This window comes from Cornus florida, unplaced genomic scaffold (genome assembly GCF_030987335.1).
Source record: "Cornus florida cultivar Cherokee Brave unplaced genomic scaffold, ASM3098733v1 CherokeeBrave_3.0.0_Hap2_Chr11, whole genome shotgun sequence".
NCBI classification, from domain to species: Eukaryota; Viridiplantae; Streptophyta; class Magnoliopsida; order Cornales; family Cornaceae; genus Cornus; species Cornus florida.
Genome location: NW_026775581.1, coordinates 115236036 through 115260883, shown reverse-complemented (window position 1 = coordinate 115260883; position 24848 = coordinate 115236036). Strand labels below are relative to the sequence as shown.

Sequence of the window (24848 nt, the reverse complement as noted above, 5' to 3'; positions counted from 1 at the left end):
GTTTTAGACTAAATCGAAATCGAACTGATTTTAATTGTTCTTAAAAATTGGAATCAAAATCAGAACCGTTAATGCTTGGTTCAATTTAATTTGGAACAAATATATAAATTTATACAACAAATGGGTAATAATAAACCTTTCAACTAAGAAATAAAATATACTCAATATTTGTTATCTAAAAGCAAATAAGTTATCATCTTGGAAGCACGGACACTTTTAAGAAGGAGCTATACCAGTGTCATACCCATATCGGACACCGTGATAGGCATGTATTTATGGACTTGTCGTTGTCAAATACACTCCATATCAAGATTAAATACCTACAACCATTTAACTAAAAATGTTTAATGGCAAGTAGGATCGAACCACGCATTAAAGTGACTTTTTATTTTCGAACAAGAGCTTTTAAAAAACATTGATTTTGAGATTTGTCACGAATTATGTAAATGAAATTATAATTTCAAAACTTTAAACAATTAAATGGGAATCAACAAGAAATGAAAACATGTTAATTAAACTAACTTGCTTGAATTTAAATGAGAATGAAACTTATGAAAATAACTTGCATTAAATTAAAGAAAGCTTCAAAGAAAATTATACAAGGAAATAAACTCTCAAAAATTATAACTATCTCTCACTATGTAACTCTCTAACCCTTCTCTCTCTTGTGCAAGATGATCGCCTATTTATAGCCGGATGAACAACACAAGTGGTGTGTGGATCCACTTGCCTATTCCAACTTCTTCTATCAGAGGCCACTCTCTTCATTGCCTAATTTGACATGTTACTTCCTTACACGCCACCACTCCTCATCTTTCTTTTCTCGATTGACTTCAACTACCCCCATTTAATTTCTTTACTTTTTCTTTCATTTTCTAACTCATCATTTCTCTTTTTCTTTTATTTTCTTCTTTCTCTCTCCTTATTTCTCTTCTTCACCTGCACACACTTTTGTTTACTAGTTTTTTCTTCTTATTTTTTATTTTCTTTATTTCTTCTTCTTCTTTCTCTTGTTGACTTTTATTTTTAATTTATTTTCTTCTTTTTCATACATTAACACCTATAAAACACAAAATGAGTATATAAGAATATTTAAATAATATAAAAATCTAATTAAAAGTTTATTTTGATGCATGAAAATAATAGGTTTTATGCACTTATCGCACCGACACTCCTCAGATATGTATCCGACACTTCATATACATGTTCATAAATAAAAATTAATTTTATTGTTTTGGACACTTCGTTGACATTTCTTGGACACTTCGCCAACACTTTTCATACACTTCGCCAAAACTTACCGGACATTTATAACACAACTCTACCTAGTAATCTTGAAAATAATATGAATACTTTCATGACAAAGTAGTGAAACAATAATATATATGATATAAAAATTATTACAATAATAACATAATTTTATTTTCTAATTTATTTCAGATCAACTCTTAGTATAGAAATTATAAATGAATTAAAGTTTTATAATATTATTACTGAATAAATGTATAAAAATAAAAATTTATATTTATATGTAGGCGTATTCACGCCGTACCGGTGTCTTACTTTTTTTAAAATTTGACGCATCAATATATCCGTGTCGTATGGTGTCCATATCCGTGCTACATATGTTATTATCCTTGATTCCCCTTTTTGTGAAACAAATATGAAATTTAAAAGTAACAAATCATTTGATAGTAGTTTTTATCTTTGAGTGTAGTTTAAAAATTATATTATTGGGTTTATTTAAATTAATATATATATATATATATATATATATATATATATATATATATATATATTTACCATATATGTTTATGGGCGGGCCAGCCCGGGATACACTGCTCCGCCCCTGATCACATAATACAGGAGAATTTACTCATAAATCTATATATATTTTAAAACCCAAAATCACATTCAATTATCAATAGTGGTGGTGTTAGCGTTGGTCGGTTGGGTTCACCTCCAAAACCCAAAACGAATGGCTTGGGCTCTTCTTCTCCCTCCTCCTCTCACTCTCCCAATCACCTCTTCTTCTTCTTATTCTTCTTCATCTTCTTCATCATCAACCCACTACATAATCACCAAGAACAGGACTATCTCTGTTGCCAAACACAACAATAACAGATACTACAATGGAAGTAGAAGAGCAAGTGGAATCGTCGTTAAAGCTTCAGCCAAGAGCGACGACGACGATGATACGCCAGCATTCAATCCTTTTGGCTTCGTCACCGATAACCCTTCCAGCCGAAGCGCCATTCAGCTTCCCGAATCTCCCGCTGAGGATGGAAATGTCGGCCAAATGCTCAATGTAAGATACACATAAATTCCACACATAACATTCAGTGTCTACACAATATTCAAAATCCTCTCGTTTTTAGTGTATATGATTGATATTCATGGATATTTACATTTGTTTCCCCAATCTTGTAATCCTATTTTCTCAAGCAGTCTCCGCTATTTTAATCGTGTGGGGGTGGTTGTAGAGTTACAGTTTCTGTTCTTTTAATTAACATGAACAGTCTGTTGAACACTCGTCATCATAACTCAATGCTAAATATAACTTTTTTGAATTTCCTAGCTGTTTAATACTGGGTTTGGGAGAACCACACAGAATCCGCGCATTGTAATTGGAATTGTTAATACATTGTTGGAAATGGAAGTTTTTAGATTAATTGATTAAAAGTTAATTGGCCAATGTTTCCTACTCTATTCAAAGCATTAAATTTTTTTTCCAGTTCATTGATCTCTCTATCTCTTCTAAGTCTCACTTGCTCCTAAATTTGACAGTGGCACCTTCTCCAAATTCCAATTTGGCCTCCTTGTAATGTTATTTGAATTCATATAGAGAAGTAACAAGCAACAACAACCCTGCTTGTATGGATGAAGGAACATAATAATTAATAAATTATGTACTTTATTGTGACATTTTAATATTGAATTAAGAAACATGTTCTGCATCTTTAAGTCACTCTTTTCTAAACTCTGTGGATTTCAATGAAACAGTGACATATAGTGATGATATGGTTATTTCAGCAATAAACTTTTGAGTAAATTTTATCATTCATATTAAAACCTCAGTTGATTTTATAGAGGAAACCAGTTGAGAAGATATATAAGAACTAGGAATGTGAACATTAACATCACAAAAAGGCTTAAATTTTTTGTGAGTACTCGGTTCATCCTTCTTCAACTAAGAACTATCTGTTCTTGTGGGGTCAAAAGTTGTGTCACCTTATCACTGACAATAGGCAGAAGGACTCTAAAAGGTCTACTTGGACAAATAAAAGGACTTGCATGATGAACAGAAACGCACTTCATGACTCTAGGTATCGTATCTGGTGTATTGATGAAACAACACAGTTTTTTTTTTTTTTCCTAATTGGGTACTCACACACACATGCCTCCACTGTGGCTCGAACCCTTGGCCTCTCTTTGAGAAGTAGGGGCTTGGTACTGCTAGGCTACTGGCCTGTTGGTAAACAACACAGTTATTTTAATTACTTACAAGTTGATCTTCTCTGACTGACCTCCTTTATGTCTCAGCAGACCTTGATTGATGAGTCATCTTAAGTCATGAAAATATCATGTCAATTCTGGCTAAATTAGAGATGATAACCCAGTTTCTCGTGGTGTCATGTTTAAGAACAGTTCACATATAACTTGTTTCTTGGTTAGTCTAAATCACATGTTGATATCCATATTAACAAGACTTGAAGCTTGCATCTGATAAGTGTTGGATCCCTCTTACTTCTAGTTTAATTTATTTTGTAAACAGAAATTTTGAAGTGAGCAACGTTTTTATGCTCAACGCTAGGTTAAATTGCTGTCACAGTTCTTTGTATTTGAAGTCAGTCAGCGTGCAATATTTGATTAGATAATGTATTTCCATTGGAAACTTTTTTGGTAGTAGCTTAGACCCGCTACTTCCAATTGGCACTGACATTGACATTTATAGTAAAATATTTTCATTGCACTTAATTTAGTGTTATATTATGATTTACAGATCAGTAGTATCTGAGTGCTCCAATGACCAAATTTCACTACAATGATAACATGCATGCTTTTTGAATTTTAGAGGATAGAAGACAAGGGAAAAGAGTACGGGTCTTACATCAAATCTGGGAAATTCAGATGGTTTGTGAGAGAAACAGGTAAACTTAACACTGTTGTAGTCTATTTTCTTTGTAGTACTTTTGACAATTAATTTTGGCCTTACAGGATTGCCTGATAGCAGACGTGCAACCATCGTCTTCCTTCATGGGGCTCCAACACAATCTTATAGCTATCGAGTTGTTATGTCTCAGGTTTTGTTACTGATTTTTCTTATGACCACTAAATTAAGATGTGGTAGAGTTGTAGGGAAGGAAGGACCATGATGCTCCAGTAAAACCTAGCCTTTTCCTTTCCTTCTGTTTTATTTGCTATTCTGTAGCCAGCAATTCAATTTTATAAATGGTTTCCCCATTCCTCATTTAGTTGTATGGTCTCAATCTGAACAGAGGAAAGATTATCCATTTTGAACAGGACAGAATATACTCTCATATTACCAATACCTAACTAACATGTTTGTTAGATATCCCATAATATGAATGGATATGGGCAGTCTCTCACTTGTACATTTGATGCTTTAAGCTATTTAATTCATTCTTGTGTGGTTGTTGTTATTAGTATTCTCTGAAACCTATATTTTTTTCTTGACTAGATGGCAGATTCTGGGTTCCACTGCTTTGCACCTGATTGGATAGGATTTGGTTTCAGCGATAAGCCACAGTCAGGATATGGTTTTGACTACACTGGTCTGTGATTTTCACAAAGTTAATTGCAATAGATAATCATACTATAATGTATTTGTGGCTCTACAATGCTCAAATTCTGATTTTCTTTAACAAATTTATTATGACAGAGAAGGAATTCCATGCCGAATTTGATAAATTACTGGACGTCCTGGGGGTCAAATCTCCTTTTTATCTTGTAGTTCAGGTTTGAACAACTTTGACAAAGTCCAAAGATTTACCAGTGGTCTATAATGAATATGTATGTGGGCAATTCATACCCTGGTTATATAAAAATTAGCATTTACTTACATCTATAAAGGAATCCTACATTTAAATTTGGTTATACTTGTTGGGAAGTCATATGTTCAATCAATTGTATCTGATAAATATTTATTTTTAAGGGTACTATTAACTAAAACTACATATCTGAACTGAAAATTTTACATGCTTCTTGTAGGGATTTCTTGTAGGTTCGTATGGATTAACTTGGGCTTTGAAAAACCCAAGCAGGATATCCAAGCTTACAATCCTGAATAGTCCACTAACAGTTTCATCTCCCATTCCTGGACTGTTTCAACAGCTCAGGTTTGCTATTTACGATAATTATTAGAAGAATGCTTATGGTTGATCACACAACGACAATTACAATAAGCCACGAACTTTTGTTATTCATAATCTGCCACCTATATAATTTAGATATGATGGATCATTATGTTTATGCTTACCGTGTATCTATATAGCATACTGTTATCTTCTTTTCCTTCAGAGCATTTATAAACAGTAGTTTTGGCATTGGTCTCTTGAAAATGTTGGAGCCTAGGATAATGTATTTCATGTGATATATCTGCTATTATCTTACACACAATACAGCTTTAAGTATAGAGTAGAGAAATTCCAAATTAAAAATTAGTTCCATTAAACCAAAATGAATTGTAACATGTTTTTACTGATTTCCTTTTTCTACGTGCCAATTGTAGAGGAGGTGGTTAACTTAATTTAAATGTTTCAGAACAGTTGAGAAGTTATTTGGCTTGCAACATGTTATATACTGACCTTACTTCTTAAATGATGTGCAACCCAAAGGATACTTTCATTTCCTTGTTAGTTTCTTATTTGGTTAAGAAATTTTCCTTCGCTCTTTATGATAAACAATTTAATTGAACTGCATGCTTGGCTCTTCATTTTTATAGCTCATTTGCACGCATAATAAATATGATGTTGTTTATGTACTTAGCTTTATGTTTTCTTTCCTTTTATTTTTTCTCCCAGAATTCCTCTTTTAGGTGAATTTACTTGCCAGAATGCTGTGATGGCTGAGCGCTTTATTGAAGCAGGTAGCGCGTACGTATCTAAATGCATCTTCTACTTTCAGAAACTGTAATTTTTAATTGGACCTCTGAGTACCTCTACAACCTTTAATGGCATTAACATTCTGCAATTTTTATTTTTGGCATCTTATAATTTGAAGATATTTGAAGAGAATCTCCTCGGAATTTCTATGTTGACTTTTTTTCCTTAGTTGGTACTCACACACACATGCCTCCATGGAGGCTTGAACCCTTGACCTCCCTTTGGGAAAATCCACAGGACCTAGTCCATCTGATCAAAATCCACTACAAGAAATAAGTTACACAACCAGGTTAACCAGACCCTTAGAACACTAGAAATGTCCTAGTTACCTCTTGACAGACTTACGCAAGATCCACTCAGATCTCTTCATGCTGTTTTTCCATCAACAAATCTGCTTGTCATGCAATCTGCTTCTCCATCAATTTCTGATCTCCAAAACCAGTCATTTGATCCTTGTGTTAATTGTGTAGTTAAGCTTTTGGTGTTGATACTACTTGAAGCAGAGCTTGTGTTCATCATCAATACACACTCACCATACTAGATGCTTTGATGAATATGTGAAAAACGTAACTTCTACCTAGATGTTTATGAATGCTCTCTCTTTCAAAACACGTGAGGGGTATATATAGATTTTAGGCTACAAGAGATTAGGGTTAGCAGTTTTCCATTTAAAATGGAAACTGCAATCCGCGGATGTCAATCAAGACCTGTTTCAATTGAAACATGACCAGTGGTCTTCGATGGATCCTTCGATTGATCAAACTTCCCTGTCCAATTAACAGCTTAATGCATTTCAAAAAGGATTTTAATGAATCAAATTATGAATTTTGTAAACCCTAATTGTATGACTGCAATTTAAACATAAACCCTAATTGATGAATGCATGAATGCCCTTGTATATAGCTTGAATTTCTTTTCTGCCCTTGGACAAGAGGTAACCAACTAATCTAACTATTTATTAAAAATACTATATCAAAGTTAAAATAAACTACAGACTTGAGTTTTTGTGATGCAAGTCTTATTGATGTAACAAGATACAAAGTCTAGTTCACTCTTAAACTGAGGACACCAAAAATGGACTGGGCCGAGCTTGACACAGATTGCTAGGAACAGGTCGGGTAAGAGCAACTGAAATGAACCAAGTCCTCACTGAGCAAGCCCAGGACCGGAGGATCAGTTTGGAAGCCCGAACTAAGACAAAAGGAAATGGGTCCAAAACAAAGGTGAACTCAAAAGGCCGGCCCATCGAAAGGAAATCATTTAGAAAGCTTCAAGAATGGTTGTAACAGTCTATAAATAGACTGAAAATAAAGGGAAAAGGGATCGAAATATTTTTGAAGTGTAGAATTATTCTTTCTAAATTGAGAGAGCATTTTTCTTGCATCTTCAATGGTGCCGTCTGTGGGAAACGATGAAGACTGATTCGATCAAGACTGATTCGTGAAGACGAAGCTTGATCTCTGGAAGTTGGATTCAGATCGGCGAGATCATGGTCTGTCTTGCAAAGTCTTGGTTTTAGTTGATCTTTGGAGATTGGAGTCAAATCTGTGCGATCGCGAACTATTTAGCGAAGCTAGATTTGACAAGTTTGCGGCAGGAAAGATTCAGATCCGGCTGAAGGAGATTGGAATTCAGCTAATTCGAGGCCAGATCTAGTGCGTCCGCTTTAGCAGAGTTCAGATTCGATCAGGAATTCACGGTAGATGACTCTACTCCAATCAGGAACGATGATAGGAGGTGAGAGTTCTAATCCGCCGGAAAATGACCAGTAAACAAAGCTCGACGAATTGATGAGCATAATTGAAGTTCTGAGGAGAGAGAATGCGGAATTGAGAGCTGGAATGGAGCTTCGAGAAGTGCCGGTAATACCACGACTGCCTCCAGTAGGCGAGAGAGTTACGCAAACGAATGTTGCGCACTAGGTTGAACAGGAAGGGAATATACATCTGGATCTCCGTCGCGAAGAGATCAGGCCTAACTATATTCTGCCAAATGTTCATCGTATGGAAGATCGGGAAGGATCTGTCCATTTGGATCCGCATCACGAATGGATTAGAAGAGAAAAGTTCATAGAGATCGATCCGTAACGTGAGAAGGTTAGACGAGAAAAAACAGTGGAGTTTGGTCGCAACAAGGCCGCACCGTCATGGCAGAGGTAGTTAACGGAGGAATGGTTTTACGATCCTCCTTATCGACCATCAATGGCCACATATGACTATAGAAGTTTGGACAGGGGGTTTGCTGACCAAAAGATATTCTCAAAGTATCCAAGGGAGAATGAAGCCCTCCGTTCGGCGGCGCAAACGGTTGATTCACCGTTTACTGATGAGATCTTGAACGCTCCAAATCTGAGAAAGTTTTCCATGCTAGTTTTCATTTTGTTTGATGGAACGAGTGATCCGATCGATCACGTTTACCACATTCAGTTGAAAATGGCTCTGAACACAGAGAATGATCCTTTGATGTGCAAGTGCTTTCCTACAAGCCTGATCGGACCGGCGCTCAATTGGTTCAAGAATTTGGCAAAAGGCTCAGTCGATGTGACAAATTCATAAGCCAGTATTATGGGAACAAGCGCCTGGCCAAAGATATTTCAAGTCTGTTCACAATGAAGCAGCACGAAGAGGAGCGTCTCCAAGCTTTCCTCACCAGGTTCAACCTCGTCAAGAGCATGGTAATAGAATATTATCCATCCACGGCAGTTCAAGCATTCAAACTAGCAATGAACTGAGGGACATCGTTCCACACAAGTCTGGTGGTAAATACGCCGAAGACCATGGACGAGCTGAACGAGAGAACTGATGGTTTTATGCGTTTGGAAGAAGAAGAAGCAACTAATGCAAGGAAGACGTCAATAATCTTTACGGAGGAGAAGTCCAAAACCAAGATCTGGCAAAAACAAGCTCCACCATAGCGTCAGATCTCCTGGAAAGCAGAGAAGAGGCCTAGAGAGGAGGAGTCGGTCACTCCACTTAAAGTCACTCTGGCGAGGTTATATCAGGAGAACAAAGATAAGTGTCGCTCTCCCCTACCAATTCGACAACCTCTCGAACAGAAAGATCAGTCTAAACATTGTGCTTTCCATAGTGATTTTGGTCATCAGACTAATGAATGCAGGAACTTAAGGAGGTAAGTTGAAATGCTAATAGCAAAGGGAGAGTTTGTAGGATATATTTAAGGGCCAGCAGTAGAGCAGAACCGACCGGCAAAGCAAGTGAAGAGAAATCAAAAGCCGAGCTACCATAACGCTCAGCCTGTTTGGATAATAAATGCAATTCACGGCCGACCTGAGCCGACCAAGGAGTCAGAAGAACGACTTTGAACGCGCCTCCGACAAGCGCAGATGAAGAGAACGATAGGCATCGTAAACGCTCTGCACAAGCAGAGCATATCAGTTTAGATAAAGTTTGCCAGAATGGATCTGCTGCTCGTACTAATCCCTCATGAAGATCCTCTGGTCGTCAATTTGACAGTGGCAGAGTGCTTGGTGCGAAGAGTTCTGATTGATCCAGGGAGTATGTGATACCCCCGGATTTCCGGATGCGGGTTGGCCAGGCCCACGCCCGATAACCCGAGGATATCAAATCAATTAGTAATAATCGAACACAGAATACAAATAAGAAAAACAAGAATAAATAAATTGCTGAAAAGAAACTAGAATAATAATCCAAAAACCTCAGAATAAAATTTAATTAACAAAGAATGATTCTGATACATCCTACTTCTCCATTTCTATTACAACTTGGGAATCCATCTAGTGGACCCCTAAAATATCTCACTGAACTCAAAAGATTGGAAATGAAACCCAAGTCTAAAATATGAAATAAAACCCTGGTCATCGGTGGAGTGAATAACTGTATCTGCTCAGCACGATCCAGCTCCAAGTCTGGAACTAACAAACACCTGTAAAAATAAGAGTGGGTCAGGCCCACATGCAAATTCTTCTCTAACTACAATCCAAACAGTGACTCGATACGCAGATACACCCTAGATATCTCAACAATAGCTATCTAGTCCATACATATATATATATCCACACTAAGGGACATTCACTGGACTACAGTAGGGGTTTCAACCTGAATAGAAGGCAACATGCGAAAACGCACCCAAAGGTGGGCATGAGTACCTAGACCTAACAGGGTACACCTCAACCTACTATAGCCAGCTACGCATCCACTGCATATACGCACCCTAACCAACGAGTCTGAGGCTCAAGCTCATCTCGTGGTATCATAAACATATATATAAAGTCCGTCCAAAACCAGGGTATGTAGTTCAAATATTTATTGAACTGACATACAATAAATAAGCTAGTAAGTCTATCAACTTATTCAGTTGATATAACTTAACTATCATCCATTAATCCAGGAAGCCACTCAACTTAGTTGCAGTTGATTTGACTTAACACAATTAGGATTCAATATTTTTAAATCCATTCCTTTAATCCATTAGGTTAGGTTTAGGCGTTTTGAGCTAAACCGTCCCCTAGTATGTCACCGTCCCATGCCGGTGCATACAATCCTCCATATCCATGTAATTGACAGAATATATTTATTCAGCAATTTAAATCCAAAACCATGTAAAAATTACAGACTATCAATAACAGTACAGCAATTTAATAACTAAAACCAAAAGCCAGGTAATTGCAGAATAGTTTATACAACACTACAGCAATTACAGTTCAAAATCATAATCCAATTACTTGTAAGATAATATCTAAGATCCCACAATTAACATCCAAACTATGTAAATTACAACCTATAAATAACAGTATAGCAATTTACAATCCAAAACCATCCCAAATAATTACAGAAGACTATTTATAGTTTCAGCAATTTAAATCCAAGAGTTAAACCATGTATTTGCAGGAAACGGTTTAAAGGTTCAACAACTAGCATCCATAGCATGCGTAGATCACATCTAATATATCAATGACTCTATCATGCACTAAAAATAAGTTTTTAAATCACATTATAGTCCCATAAATTGCTAGATTAATTCGAGCAACTTAATTTTCTCCATCAGGTAACCGCGTGCTAAGTTGCATACTGATATTCTATTTAATCGGTTAGCACAGAGCCCCAATCAGCTACAAGTCCAATTGGTTATTAAAATACTTCACCATGCATATAAAATAAGTTTAAATAACTTACTAAATCTCATAACAATTGCTGAAATTTAATTAAGCAATTTATTTCTCTTCCATCCGTTAACAGCATAGAAAATTCTTTAATTTTATACTGTTTGTCCCATTGACTTAGAGGTCAACTTTAATCAACTTAAGGTCTTAATTACACCCAAAATAAATTTATTAATACCTCTGTGTAAACCCAGACCCATCCAAACAGTTCCCATGCTCCAACAGTTGCAAACAGATCGTAAAAAAAAAAAAAATTCAGAAAAAATCACTATTTGAAAGAGCCTGCTCTAAATTCCAAGAGCAGGCTCTTTTTAAGCCTGGAGCCGGCTCTATGGCCTTTAGAGCCGGCTCAATGAGTGTGGGAGCCGGCTCCCACTTCCATGGAGCCGGCTCTCACCTCCTTTGAGAGCTTCCAGTCCTCGTTTGCTCCGTCCTCGTCCTTCTGCTTCTTCTCCGGCCTATGTCCACCCTTCAGTTGATTTCTAAAACTTATCCTAAGGTCTTATTAATACCAAAACAGACTCCCAATGGTTTTAGAACAACAATTTGAAATCAAATACAGAGATTTAACTAAGCAATTTACTAGCATGCTTAAAGAGCAAAACTGGAACAGACAAGAACGAATTTATTTCAGACCAATTTCTCAGACAACAGATAATGAAATTTGACATGTAATAATCATGCAAGATCCATTTAAGACTCAACAAATTCCCTAGAGTCTAAAATTACAACCGGACTAACAAGCTTTTCCAACAAAACTGAAAACAGATGTGTACGAATTCTGTAATAGATTCGATTACAACCCAAACAGATTATCAATATAACATACAATTAACATGTAAGTTTTAGTTTATAATTTATTTAACCCTAGAGACTACCTAGGTGCACAGAACACAAGCCAAAGGGAAGGAGAAAGTAGAAGAACTTGCCTGTAGCTTTGGTCTCAAAACTGTGTTGTCGTCTTCCTAATTTCTGGCAACCACTGACCACCTTCAAGCTTCCTATGGTTTTGGTTTAATCCACCACAACTCTCCCTTGGCCCTCTCTGTTCTCCTTCTAAGTTTTGTTCTGTTTTTCTCTCGTTCAATTCTCTCCAAACTCTCTGTATTTTCACTGTGTCGTGAATAGGGTTATCAAACCCTAGGGACGTATAAGTTATATATTTATAACTAACTCCAAATCCTAAGTCAATAAAAACCCTAAACGTAAATCCTAAGTAATTATGTCGGCAAGCCCATAAAAATACTAAAACCCTAAAAGATAATTCATACACTTAATTTAATTAAACAGTTACGTCCATGTAAGAAAATAATTAATAATACAATTAAAGTAAGCATAGCAACCAAAAATACAATTAATTTAATTAAAATATACTTAACCAAATAAGGCAATTCAAAATACAAAACTAACAGTTTAAAACAAATAAACCAATCAAACATTTAAGCAACTAGTCACATAAAAATGCAATAAAGATAATTGAAAGTCCAATTTTATACTTTTTAAAACTAGGGGTATTACAGAGCAGTGCGAATGTCATGCTAAGAATAACGTTTGACCGGCTCGAGATCAAGCTAGAAAAGCTCAAACCCACCGGAAATCCACTGCTGGGGTTCGATGGGAAATGGGTAGAGCCCATTGGTATGGTGGAATTGCTAGTACAAGTTGCTGAAAGAGTTCTGACAGAGAGCTTTGTGGTCGTCGAGATCCATCCGTCTTACAATCTCTTGATGGGAACAGGATGGATTCACAGGGTCTAGGGTGTCTCATCAACTCTGCACCAGGTGATGAGTTGTTTAAGCCCGGATGGGAGCAAGGTGATTGACATCCATAGGGATCAGGTCGCAGCTAAGGAATGCTACTCCGTGGAAATAAAAACTGCTAGTAAGGGAAAAGCTCCAGCCCGATCTGACAATCCAAGATAGCAATTACAGGGACCTCCCCCCAAAGCGATTTGGGGGGGGGGGGGGGGGGAGGATGAGCCTTTGGTTCTTTCCGAAAAGCCCCTCATTGATGTACAGATAGATCCTCATAAGCCAGACAGAACCACAAGGGTAGGGTCAGGGCTTGCAGAGGGGGAGAAACAACAATTAATTGATTTCCTGTCTCAGAACGCAGATATGTTTGCTTGGAGCCATTCAGACATGCCAGGAATCGGTCCCTCCGTGTCTTGTCATTCCTTCAATGTAGATCTGAACGTCAAGCCTGTAAGATAAAAGCAGAAGAGGTTCGCCCTAGAACGCAATCAAATCATAGTTGATGAGATTGACCAATTGCTAGATGCAGGATTCATCAGAAAAGTTCAGTACCCGGTTTGGCTCTCAAATGTAGTTGTTGTGCAGAAGAATAATGGGAAATGGAGAGTTTGTATTGACTTCACCAATTTGAACAAAACATGCCCTAAGGATAGCTTTCCGTTGCCAAAGATTGATCAAATGGTAGATGCCACTACTGGGTACGAACGATTAACCTTCCTAGATGCTTAATCAGGCTACAACCAAATCCCTATGGACCCGAACGATGAAGAGAAAACTTCTTTTGTCACCGAACAAGGAATGTATTGCGACAAAGTCATGCCGTTCGGACTAAAGAACGCTGGAGCTACTTATCAAAGGCTGGTCAGCAAGATTTTCAAAAATCAAATGGGGAAAACTGTAGAGGCCTATATTGATGACATGGTGGTAAAGATTAAGAAGAAAGATAGTCACCTGGAACATTTGCAAGATGTGTTTGGGGTGCTGAGAAGGTATGGTATGAAGCTCAAGTGCTCGTTCGGCGTGGGTTCTGGGTAGTTCCTGGGACACATGGTCAATAACAGAGGAATTGAAGTTAGCCCAGCCCAAGCAGAAGCTTTGATAAAAAATGCAGAACCAAGAACGGTCAAAGAGGTGCAAGCACTCACCGGTCGAATAGCCGCACTGAGTCGATTCATTTCTAAGCTGTCAGATCGCTGCAAACCGTTTTTCGATACAATAAGAGGCCATGGAAGGCAGGCCTGGGGGGATGAGCAACGACATGCACTGACCAGCTTGAAAGAATATATGCGGAACCCTCTAATTTTATCTGCCCCCGAACCAGGTGAAAAGCTTTTTATGTTCCTTGGTGTGTCCAGCATTACAACAAGTGCCGTTCTAGTGCGTTGTGAAGAAGATAAGCAGTTCCCAGTGTTCTACGTTAGCAAAACAATGGCCGAGCCAGAAAGAAGGTACTCAAAGGCCGAACAAGTGATCCTGTCATTGGTAAATGCAAAAAGGAAACTCATGCATTATTTTGAATCCCATCCTATCGTCGTTCTGACCACTTTTCTTATAAGGATGATCCTGCATAAGCTAGATCTGTTAGGAAGAATGACAAAGTAGGCTATAGAGTTGAGTTTATTCGATATTACGTATGAACCCAGAACGGCAATAAAAGGATAGGCAGTGGCTGATTTCTTGCTCGAGTGTGATGTAGAGGATTTAGAAGAATACCTCAGAGGTTCTTCATGGAAGCTTTATGTTGATGGTTCTTTAAATTAGATGGGGGCAGGAATTGGGATCAAACTGCAGACACCAGAAGGCAACACCCTGAGTCAAACAATCAGACTCGAGTTCCGAGCAACCAATAACGAAGCAGAGTACGAAGCATTGTTGGCAGGATTGAAATTAGCGAAGGAACTGAAAATCAAAAGTCTGGTTGCTTTTAGTGATTCACAACTGATCGTCCGGCAAGTGACAGGGGAATATGGTACCAAAGATGAGACAATGGAGGCATACCGCACCGCCGTTATGCGAGAAGCAAAAGACTTCGACCAGATCAAATTCATCCAATTGCCGAGGGAATATAATGAAGATGCCGATCGGTTGGCTTGTAGTGCATCAAGTTCTGGAGAAACATTGGCAAGGGTTATACCAGTTGATGTGTTACGTCAGCCATCCATTTTTGAGGAACCATCCGGTTCAGACCCTCGGCAAGTTAATGTCGTACCATATGAGTCGAGCTGGATTGATCTAATCAAAACTTTCATACGGGATGGTGTGTTGCCCAAGCGGAAAGATGAGGCAAGGAAAATCAAATCAAATGCTGCAAAGTATGCTATTGTGCACAATCAGTTGTATAGAAGGTCTTTCTCAGGACTGTACTTGAGATACGTAACCCCCGCGGAGGCTGGGCAGATGTTGTGAACAATCCATGAGGGTGTATGTGGCAATCATTCAGGAGGGAGGTCTCTAGCGCATAAAACAATGACACAAGGATATTTCTGGCCAAACATGTCGCGAGATGCAGAAGAATTCTCTAGAAGATGCGATAAGTGTCAAAGGTTCGGACCGCTGATCCACCAACCACCTGAAGACTTGCATGTAATGGCCTAACCGTGGCCTTTCGCGCAATGGGGGATGGATGTGGTTGGTTCTCTCCCGACCGCGAGATCACAGAATAAATACGTTCTGCTTGCAACAGATTATTTCACCAAATGGGTAGAGGCAGAACCGTATCCCAGTGTGACCTAGACTCAAGTAAAACGTTTTATTTGGAGTAATATCATTTGCCGCTTTGGCGTGCCGAAGTCGATTGTTATGGATAATGGGACGAATCTTGACATTAAGTAAGTGAGGGAATTGCTGGAGGAATATGGAATCAATCAGAAGTTGGAGGTAGTTAGCCATCCGCAGGCGAACGGTCAAGCTGAAATTACACACAGAACAATCTTCGCCTGCGTAAAAAAGAAGCTCGAGGACGAGAAGGGTAAGTGGTTGGATGAACTTCCGAATGTCTTGTGGGCTTACAGAACAACCCCTAGACGGCCAACTGGAGAAAGCCCGTTCGCTATGGCATACGGCACCGAAGCAGTAATACCGGTCGAACATTTAGTTCCAACCTTTGTGAATAGTATGTTGAAATTTAACCTCGATTTGCTGGAGGAAAAAAGAGATGCAGCGACTGTAAGGCTCTCGTTATATCAGCACCCTTGTGAATAGTCACAACAAAAAGGTGAAGCATAGAGGCTTTGCGCCTGGCGATTTAGTTCTAAAAAAGAAGGTGGGAATTGTTAAGAAGATGATGTCACCCTGGGAAGGTCCATACAGAGTTGCAGAGGCCATAGGAAAGGGGGCATACAATTTAGAGACCATGGCTGGGAGATTGGTCAACAAACTATGGAATACCACATCTCTAAAAAGGTACTACCAGTAAAGGTTGAATTCCATTCTGAACAATGTTCATTTAGAATTATGCTTTTACAAATGTACGTACTCTCTGAGATTTATAAAAAAGATTTCATTATGTTTTTTTTTTAAAAAAAGGTTGATTGAACAGAAAAGCACTCAGCCAAGTAAGTGACAAATGGCACTATGAGCCGAACGCCAAAAACTTGCGCAAAATAAAAGCCAAGTGGCAAGTGGCAAGTGGCATTCTAGCCGAGCGCTAAGCACTTAGCTAAGTAAGTGGCAAATGGTATTACGAGCCGAACGCCAAAAACTTATGCAAAATAAAAGCCAAGTGGCAATTGACATTCTAGTCGAGCGCCAAGCACTTAGCCAAGTAAGTGGCAAATGGCACTACGAGCCAAACGCCAAAAACTTGCACGAAATAAAAGCCAAGTGGCAAGTGGCATTCTAGCCGTGGGCCAAGCACTAAGCCAAGTAAGTGGCAAGTGGCACTACGAGCCAAACGCCAAACACTTGTGTGAAATGAAAATCAAATAGAAAAATTAAACTGTCAGTTCATTTAAGCACAGATGGAGTATAAAAGCTTTGCAAAACAAAGTTGTCATTTCATTCATCATCATAAAATAGTTTTTGAAGTACAAGAGTGACATTGAAATGAAAGAAGATAAATACAAAAGCCAGCAGAACTCTAGTATGTTGCATCCTCTCCTATGCCTGATCCGTTGCCTGTTCCATCATCCTTGGCTGCTTCATCGCCTTTGGAGGGAGAGTCAAGATGAATGACCTCATCAGTTGGTAGATCTCTGACAGTAGCAGCAGCAGTGGCTGGAGTAATGGTGGTGATGGGAGGAACATTTAGAGGACGAATATGTGGGATCTCCCTTGAAGTTGCAATCTCATTGCACTCAATGAATATGTTTTCAGCAGGAGCAGGGAGTGGATGCTGGTAAGTGTTCGGCGGGTCAATGTCCAGGGAGGCATCTAGCTCATCTGGGCCCGCATAGGTGCTCGACTCACCCTCAGGGGGAGAACAGTTAATAAAATCATCTCTGTATCCCTTTGCATAACTCAGAGCCCCAATCCGAGAGAAACGAGCGTGAAGAGCTTTCATGCCACCACCAACTCTGCCAATGACATTCAGCAGAGTGGTGCGTTTGTTTAAGAACTTCTCCTGAGAATTGAAATGGGTCAACCGTTCAACAATTAGAGTACGCTGAAGGTCTCCCTTCTCAGCCCTCAGAGCGTCTCTCTCGATCTGCAGGACATTTTTCTCAATTTTCAGAATGTCCAGCTCATCCTGAAAAGAGTCTCGCTCGTTCATTAGGGCATTCCTCTCAGCCCTCAGAGCGTCCATCTCTTTCTCTGACTCGTTCAGTTTAACCAACAGCTCTGTGTTTTTGGGTTCGGTTATCCTTTCTGAGTAAACAGATCTTTTGAGACCGGCTGAGAAGGATTTGATTTTCTTGTTTGCATGTTCAATACTCTTCTGGAATGTGAACATCCCAAATAGAGTCTGCACAAAGACACAAGTGGTTTAGAAAGTACAAGTGTTAAATAATCAAAACAGGAAAAACAAAGGAAGGTTGGTACGGAAGATATAAAAAAGAGGAAGAATTACCTTAACAGTAGCTGCTGGAAAACGTTGATATATTTTATTGAAGGTCATTTTGTTCTAAACCTCAATGTCTTTGGGGACCAAAGACCCTTGTAAAAAGCAAATGAGGTGACTGGGTCTTTGAACAAAGAGTCTGTGGGGGCAACGACTGACCTGTCCTCATATCTGAGTAAGGGACGCTATGGAGACACTGTTGGTGAAGAGGCAGAGATTCTGCCTATTTCACCCTTTGGAATGACTACCCGAGGGGAAGGAAGAGTCGTGGTGACCCTCAAAGACCGAGCCCTTTGGGCCGGAGTAAGGGTGCTCTGATTATGGCCGCTTTCAGGATGAGGTCGTTTGCCTAGGCTCTTCTCCGAAACGTGAGTTCAGACAAGGGAAGAACCATAGGCATTCGGAGAGGATCCCTCGGCGTTCTGGGTGGCAGGTGGAGAAGTTTCGTTTGGAGTGTCGGAGGGTTTATCGTTCGGCATAACAGGTTGAACTTTAGTTGAGTTGGATGCAGAGGGTCCAGGCCGCTCAACGATCTGAGCCGTAACTGGGACGGTCGAAGTGGCCACCGAAGTGGCAGGTGCAGTCGCGGGAGTGGCTGCAGAACGCCTTTTCCTGCTGAAAGAAGGAATCTGGACATTCTCCATAGTGGTTCCTAGAATGGATATGTCAAAAAGGTTGTCTGGGGTGAGCAGGTCGGTGGCAGAAGGGATGTCGTTCAGAACTCTCTCCTCCAGAAGGTCAAGTTTGGCCCTGCAAACGCTATAAACCAATTCATCATGATCGATGTGAAGGCAATGACAAAGAAAAGTGCAGAAACGAGGAAGGCAAATTTCACAAGGGCAATCGGCCGAATGTTTTTTATATTTCTTATACAGAGGGACAGAACACTCTCCGAAAATGGTTGGGATAGGGAAAGTCAGACCGAGCGGAGTTTGCCAATCTCCACTGATCCCAATTAAGTTCTTCCTCCAACCCTTTTTAGATGACAGTTTGTCCGTACATATAGACCGTTTCTCAACGGGGAAGAGGTGAAAGTACATTTCATTGGTTTGGATTTTGGTGACTCGATAGTAAAGAAGAAGATCTATGATGTCTAGATCTAGATTCCTGTCACGGTTCAGGAGCAGCAGAATTGATATTACCCTAAGAAAGTTGGGGTTGACTTGAAGAGGGGAAAGCCCTAATTGACTAAAGACATAACAGAAGAACGGGTGTAGGGGAAATCTAATTACATTCAAATGGAGAACCGAAAATAGGATCTTGCCAGGAAGAAGACCCTCCCCGGATCTCTCGTCCAGGTTTGTGGGGTGAACTCGAAGGGAAACGTTATTAGGAATATTGTTCCTCGAACGAAGAGCATCCAAATCCAGAGCCATTAAAAATGGGGGATCTCTTAGTTTTAAGTTTTCTCTTTTCTAAGGAAATTAGCAAGGGAAATGAACTAACCTTGGAAAAGAAGTTTGCAGAGTGCATCTTGAAAGTTGAAGAATCACGAAGGGGAAACTCACCGAAGAAGACAAGGAAAGTTTGCCGGAGGAAACTGGAAGTTGACAGAGATAATTGGAAAAGATGGAGCTTGAGGATGAAGGTGAGAGAAATAGAAGAAAGATAAGTAATGGGAGGCTAAGGTTTTTAAAGAGGAAATGATTCAACGACTAAGAAACCACGGCAGTAATGGTGCAGCAAATCTCAAAGCGCCGTTCTCTGAACTAACCGTTCGCTTCCCCACGTCATCACCTCGAGCCGTCACATCATGATTATGTCCTTTCGATAATCTCACCCTAATTAATTAGGGAGAGATTATGGGGGCAAACGAGGACACCAAAAATAGACTGGGCCCAGCATGATCTAGATTGCTAGGAACAGGTCGGGTAAGAGCAACTGAAATGAACCAAGTCCTCACTGAGCAAGCCTAGTACCGGAGGGTCAGTTTGGAAGCCCGAACTAAGACAAAAGGAAATGGGCCCAAAACAAAGGTGAACTCAAAAGGCCAACCCATCAAAAGGAAATCAGTTAGAAAGCTTCAAGAATGGTTGTAACAGTTTATAAATAGACTGAAAATAGAGGGAAAAGGGATCGAAATATTTTTGAAGTGTAGAATTATTCGTTCTAAATTGAGAGAGCATTTTTCTTGCATCTTCATAAACAATTTTAGTTCTTTCAATTGGTGATTGGTAATCTTCCTAGTGAAAATATCAAAAACCATCTCTGTGGGTTGAGTAAACTCAATGAGACCTAACCATTTTCTTGAGATCCCTAAAGTCTAAACAAATATATTTTGGCATTGTACTCTATCCTAGGCCACTATTTTAACAAAACTATGGGTCATCATTTCTATGCTTTCTACCTCACATAATTTCGTTTTCGTCTTCTCTTGTCTCGATCTAAGGTCATTATTTCAACAAAGCAACATATCTCATTTCTATGCTCTTTACTTCACCCCAATTTTTTTTCATAGTCACTTGTCCTTTTAGCACATTTGAACATATCAGTCCTCGCTGTTACAGTCACTAGTTCACTGTAAATGACCACCATATCTTGTAAATTTCTTGTCGTCTTTCTTAAAGGTGTTGCTTCTAGCTTTCTCATGAGTGTGGATTACAATCAAAATTCGATTTCTTGTCTTGCCATCTTCTATTGTACAAGTGTCACATGCTATGCCAATGATATGTGTGTGTGTGTGTCTATATGTATGAATATCTCGACACCCAATTTCATTACCTAAAAGCATGTTTGGTTCCTGTCTTCAACTAGAAGCTAAGATACCTTCTTTCACATTGTCGTCATCTACATTTTCTTTTGTTTACTGCACCAACCAACCGGGCACCTAAAATGTTTCAAACTGTTATGTTGCATTCTACTTTACTTTCTTAGATGTTATAAATCATGTATATGGTCTTACAAGGTGTGTCCTTAAATCTGCTTGCGCATGAATCTGTGTGCCTTCTTCAGTGTCAAAATTGACTTCTAGTGGAAATTAAATTTTCATCTAATCTGAAGATCCTAGTATATTTTTGTAAGCTTTACATCACACAAAGAGAAAGCATGCTAATAGTTTTCAGGAGAGGTTATCTCCAACAATGTAGAAATGGTGGAGTAAACATTTCTGCCAAACGTTGGTAATCCAAAAGGCATGCAGTAAATGTGCAAAATTTCATTTAATTGCTAACCAGATATAAAAGTAGAAGTATGGAGTGAACATCAATGTTGCTTGACAGCTTAATACTAGCTCAATTAGTTTTATTCATTTATTTATTCTTTTGTATCCGGTAAGATTGAGCTGTTAAAATTTCCTATTTCTATTATGTTATTTCTCTCAAACATTTATTTTATTGACAGTTATGTCCTAAAGCTGGAAAAGGCTGATGTTTATCGACTACCATATTTGTCTAGCAGTGGACCTGGATTTGGTTTGTAATTCTGCCTGCTTTTTACACTGTTATGACGTTTTTTGTTTTTTGTTTTTCCATAGTAGACAGGTGTAAATTATACGTATCTGAATTCCACATGTACTGACCAATTTGGTTTTCAACTTATTTGACATACACAAATTGCTGCCATGCATGCATTGTCTTTTTTTCTTTATTTTTTTCTGTATTATCAAAAGACATCTAAATTTTGTACTAAAAATTGTGAGAAAAATAATGAATTGATTTTACTTTGTGAACTAGATGTAACAAATAGAGTTGCACAAAATGGTCGATGTTTAGTGAGAGTTATCTATAATCATCCAGATAGACATATAATGTTCACCTTTTCCTTGTTTTTCTTAAAGTATACCCTCTTTTCTTAAACATGAGCTCTTTTGGTTAATAACTTAATGAGTACGTGAGCAAATGTGAACTTCACTAGAACTTCAAAAATCTTTTTTGGTATGTTTTGGTGTTTCAGCTCTGCTTGAATGTGCGAAAAAAGCCAACTTCAAAGACATCTCAAGCCAAATTGCAGCTGGCTTTGCGTCTGGAAGGTAAACATAATTGGTAACGTTACACGGGCACAGATGGTTCTGGATAGTTTTCTGTAAGTAAATATATATAGGTACTGGGATTGATGTTATTTGGAATATGGCTTCATTATTTTGAGCTGGATGAAGCAATATAATATTAAAATGGCAATCTGAGCATCATAGGACCTTCTCAAAAGAAAAAATTTCCATATAAAATCGATTGCTGGAATATATCACAAGTAACTTTTCCTGAGGGAAAGTCGTGTAGTTGTGGTCAAGTTACACGAAAAGTGAAGAGGAAGTAAATGGACTTCTCCTTGAGGCATTTTATTGAACACTGAAAAAAGAACGAAACAATCCAGAGATATTTCATTGTTTTTCCTTTTATTTTTTACTCAGAGTCTTTTAGATCCAAAGCTTTAGATAAAAAACACATGCAAATAGTGATCATGGTCTGCAAAATTGTATTTTATATTTTACAAGAGTTCATTTAAAAACTATTCTTCATGCTGCTGACCTGCATTTCTTCATCTGTTCCTTGATATGAAAAATTGCTTCTTGGCTTCAGATGGGATAAACCGATATTAGTTGCCTGGGGAATATCGGATAAGTATCTTCCTCAATCAATAGCGGAAGAATTTCAAAAAGGAAACCCTACTATTGTCAAGCTGAAGTTGATAGAAGGTGCTGGCCATATGCCACAGGAGGACTGGTAACTAACTACAACATAATATTCATAGTTATTACCCGATTTATCATTTTTAAAAGATTCTGATCATGCTATATTAACAGGCCTGAGAAAGTTGTTGATGCTTTGCGATTCTTTCTCTAATCTTGCTGCATAAATCACCGGTTTACATTCAAAGTTGGGCTTGTGCAAGCGTTATTATTTAGCTTCTGAGCTGTTGATTGTACGAAAGTTATGTTTGCTTTCTTCATACAAGAAATATATATTTTTTGTAAATGTAAATAGAATCAATTTCTGCCTCTTACTACTACACTAGAGAAAAATATATCTTTTTTGTAAATGATGTTTGCATGCTGTTTTGATGAAATTATGTGATTTATGAGCAGTATCTCTCTCAGGGAAGGAATACATAGGTCTTCAAGTGATGGTTCAATGCATCTTAAGAAGGTGAGAACTAATTTTCATGACATTATCTAGGAAAATACGGATAGAATTATTTAGCTATTCGTTGATAATATCAACTTTTCATTCTGTATGTCCAAGTTAACAACAAAGTTTTATTTTCTGTCTTCCTTATCACTTTCAAAGCATGTAATTTTCCTGAAAATTGCGTTTTTCACTGAGGAGGATTTTTTTTTTTTTTTTTCCCCTGTAAATAAAGGAGGAGGGTTCTAATTTGAACTCTAAGAAGGGTTTTGGACATTGTTGTCCATTTAATCTGTTCTTGGTAAAGTCAGGGTGGTCACGACTGAGAAAGGCTGGGATAGCTCTGAAGTTAGTTGATGAAGAATTAATCATTCTTCTTATGTTTATATTGTTTTTAGTTTTATTACAGAATTATCAATGGGGAATAATGTTATTATATTGAGTCATGTGTTAGGCAAGTACTTGCACAAAATATAGGATTTTGTAGTTCAACAAAATGTCTATCTACAGCTGAAAAGGATGTCAAAGCTGATAAAGATAAGAGTGACAATGAAGATCACATCAAAAAATTCATGGATCTCTTTATTGGACATAGGGATTTAGGTTCAGTAATTTATTTGGTCTTCCCAGGACTTGTGTTCTAGTATTGAAAAGGTCTTAAAATAAATTAAGGTTTTATTTGATATAATATAGCAATTAAAATTTAGATTGTAAAGTACGACAACACAATTTCAAATTGAAATAAAGTTTAATTGATAAGTTTATAATAACTTTAAGGGGTGGAGTTTGGCATCTCCTGAAATATTAGGTCGAAGGGTTGACTCTTCTTTTACTCAAGGGGGTCCTTTGAACAGTGTTCGGGACATACAAAAAGCGACTGTTTATTTATTATTTTTTTGGTAAACGTATAATACATTAAGTCAAAATCATAGAGCGAAGGTTGCACGACCTGTTACATGTATAGACATACATAACACATGGTGGAAAAAGTGATCACTTTCCGAAAAAAAGAAAAAAAGAAAAAAAAAGGTGGTCGATATCTCCTTACTTGGTGGGGCTTTATATATATATATATATATATATATATATATAGGTAAGAAGTTAGGGCTTTATATTGCTATCCTTTAACCAACATAATCTTTAGTCCGTGCTGGTGGACTTGGGCAATCTATATATTAAAATTATTTTTTTGGGATATTTTTGATTGCGTTTCCCCATGTGCAGCACGTGCTTTATTATGTAATGGTGTTTTGCATTGCTATGATTAGTGTTTCATCATTGGATCCCTCTTTCATATTAAAAAATTGACAGGGTGTTGTAAATGGGTTGTTAGTACTTTCGCAATTCCTTTATGTCATGATTTATATACGTACACGGTACGTAGCATATTACATATTTACATTATACTATATAATATGGGGGATAATGATCAGCGGCTCTCATGGTAATGGATGTTATGGTTCAAATCTATATTAATCATTTGATTGGAGATTAACTACCGATAATCTTTTGACAATATTCTGATTTTATTACAATAGCATTTTTATATAAAAAAAATTAAGAAAATAAACAAGAAAATAACATATTAAGTAAATCAACTTAATACTAATAAATAATAGCCTAATATATTTCTAATACTAATTGGTATTAATTTCCCAACACCCAAACTCAAGACGAGCTCATTTTGTGCAGTAGTGTGAATCAGACTCCGTTTAAGAATGAATAGTGTGAAATGTGTTTGAATTGTCTTAAATGAAGGGAAAAGAAAGG

The 24848-nt window shown here is 37.9% G+C and overlaps 1 protein-coding gene across 2 annotated transcripts; it reads left to right on the top strand.

Moving 5' to 3' along the window:
* The first annotated feature begins 1912 nt into the window (after window positions 1-1912).
* Window positions 1913-23037, top strand: LOC132283137 (uncharacterized). 2 transcript variants are annotated; one of them, XM_059785044.1, is made up of 11 exons: window positions 1913-2308; window positions 4076-4151; window positions 4219-4304; window positions 4703-4796; window positions 4904-4980; window positions 5233-5360; window positions 6045-6116; window positions 21358-21428; window positions 21910-21985; window positions 22533-22676; window positions 22757-23037. In XM_059785044.1, the coding sequence occupies exons 1-11, from the start codon at window positions 1979-1981 to the stop codon at window positions 22794-22796; spliced, it is 1194 nt and encodes a 397-aa protein (XP_059641027.1). In that variant the 5' UTR covers window positions 1913-1978; the 3' UTR covers window positions 22797-23037. The 2 variants fall into 2 exon arrangements, with proteins under 2 accessions (XP_059641027.1, XP_059641028.1); XM_059785045.1 differs by lacking the exon at window positions 22757-23037 and having other exon boundaries at window positions 21910-22038; window positions 22533-22671.
* The last annotated feature ends 1811 nt before the right edge of the window (window positions 23038-24848 follow it).

Excerpts from the sequence above, each read along its gene's own strand:
- LOC132283137 (XM_059785044.1), top strand. The coding sequence starts at position 1,979 with ATGGCTTGGGCTCTTCTTCTCCCTCCTCCTCTCACTCTCCCAATCACC. Across the intron at positions 4,152-4,218 it reads ATGGTTTGTGAGAGAAACAG|GATTGCCTGATAGCAGACGT; the intron begins GTAAACTTAACA and ends TTGGCCTTACAG. Across the intron at positions 4,981-5,232 it reads CTTTTTATCTTGTAGTTCAG|GGATTTCTTGTAGGTTCGTA; the intron begins GTTTGAACAACT and ends TGCTTCTTGTAG.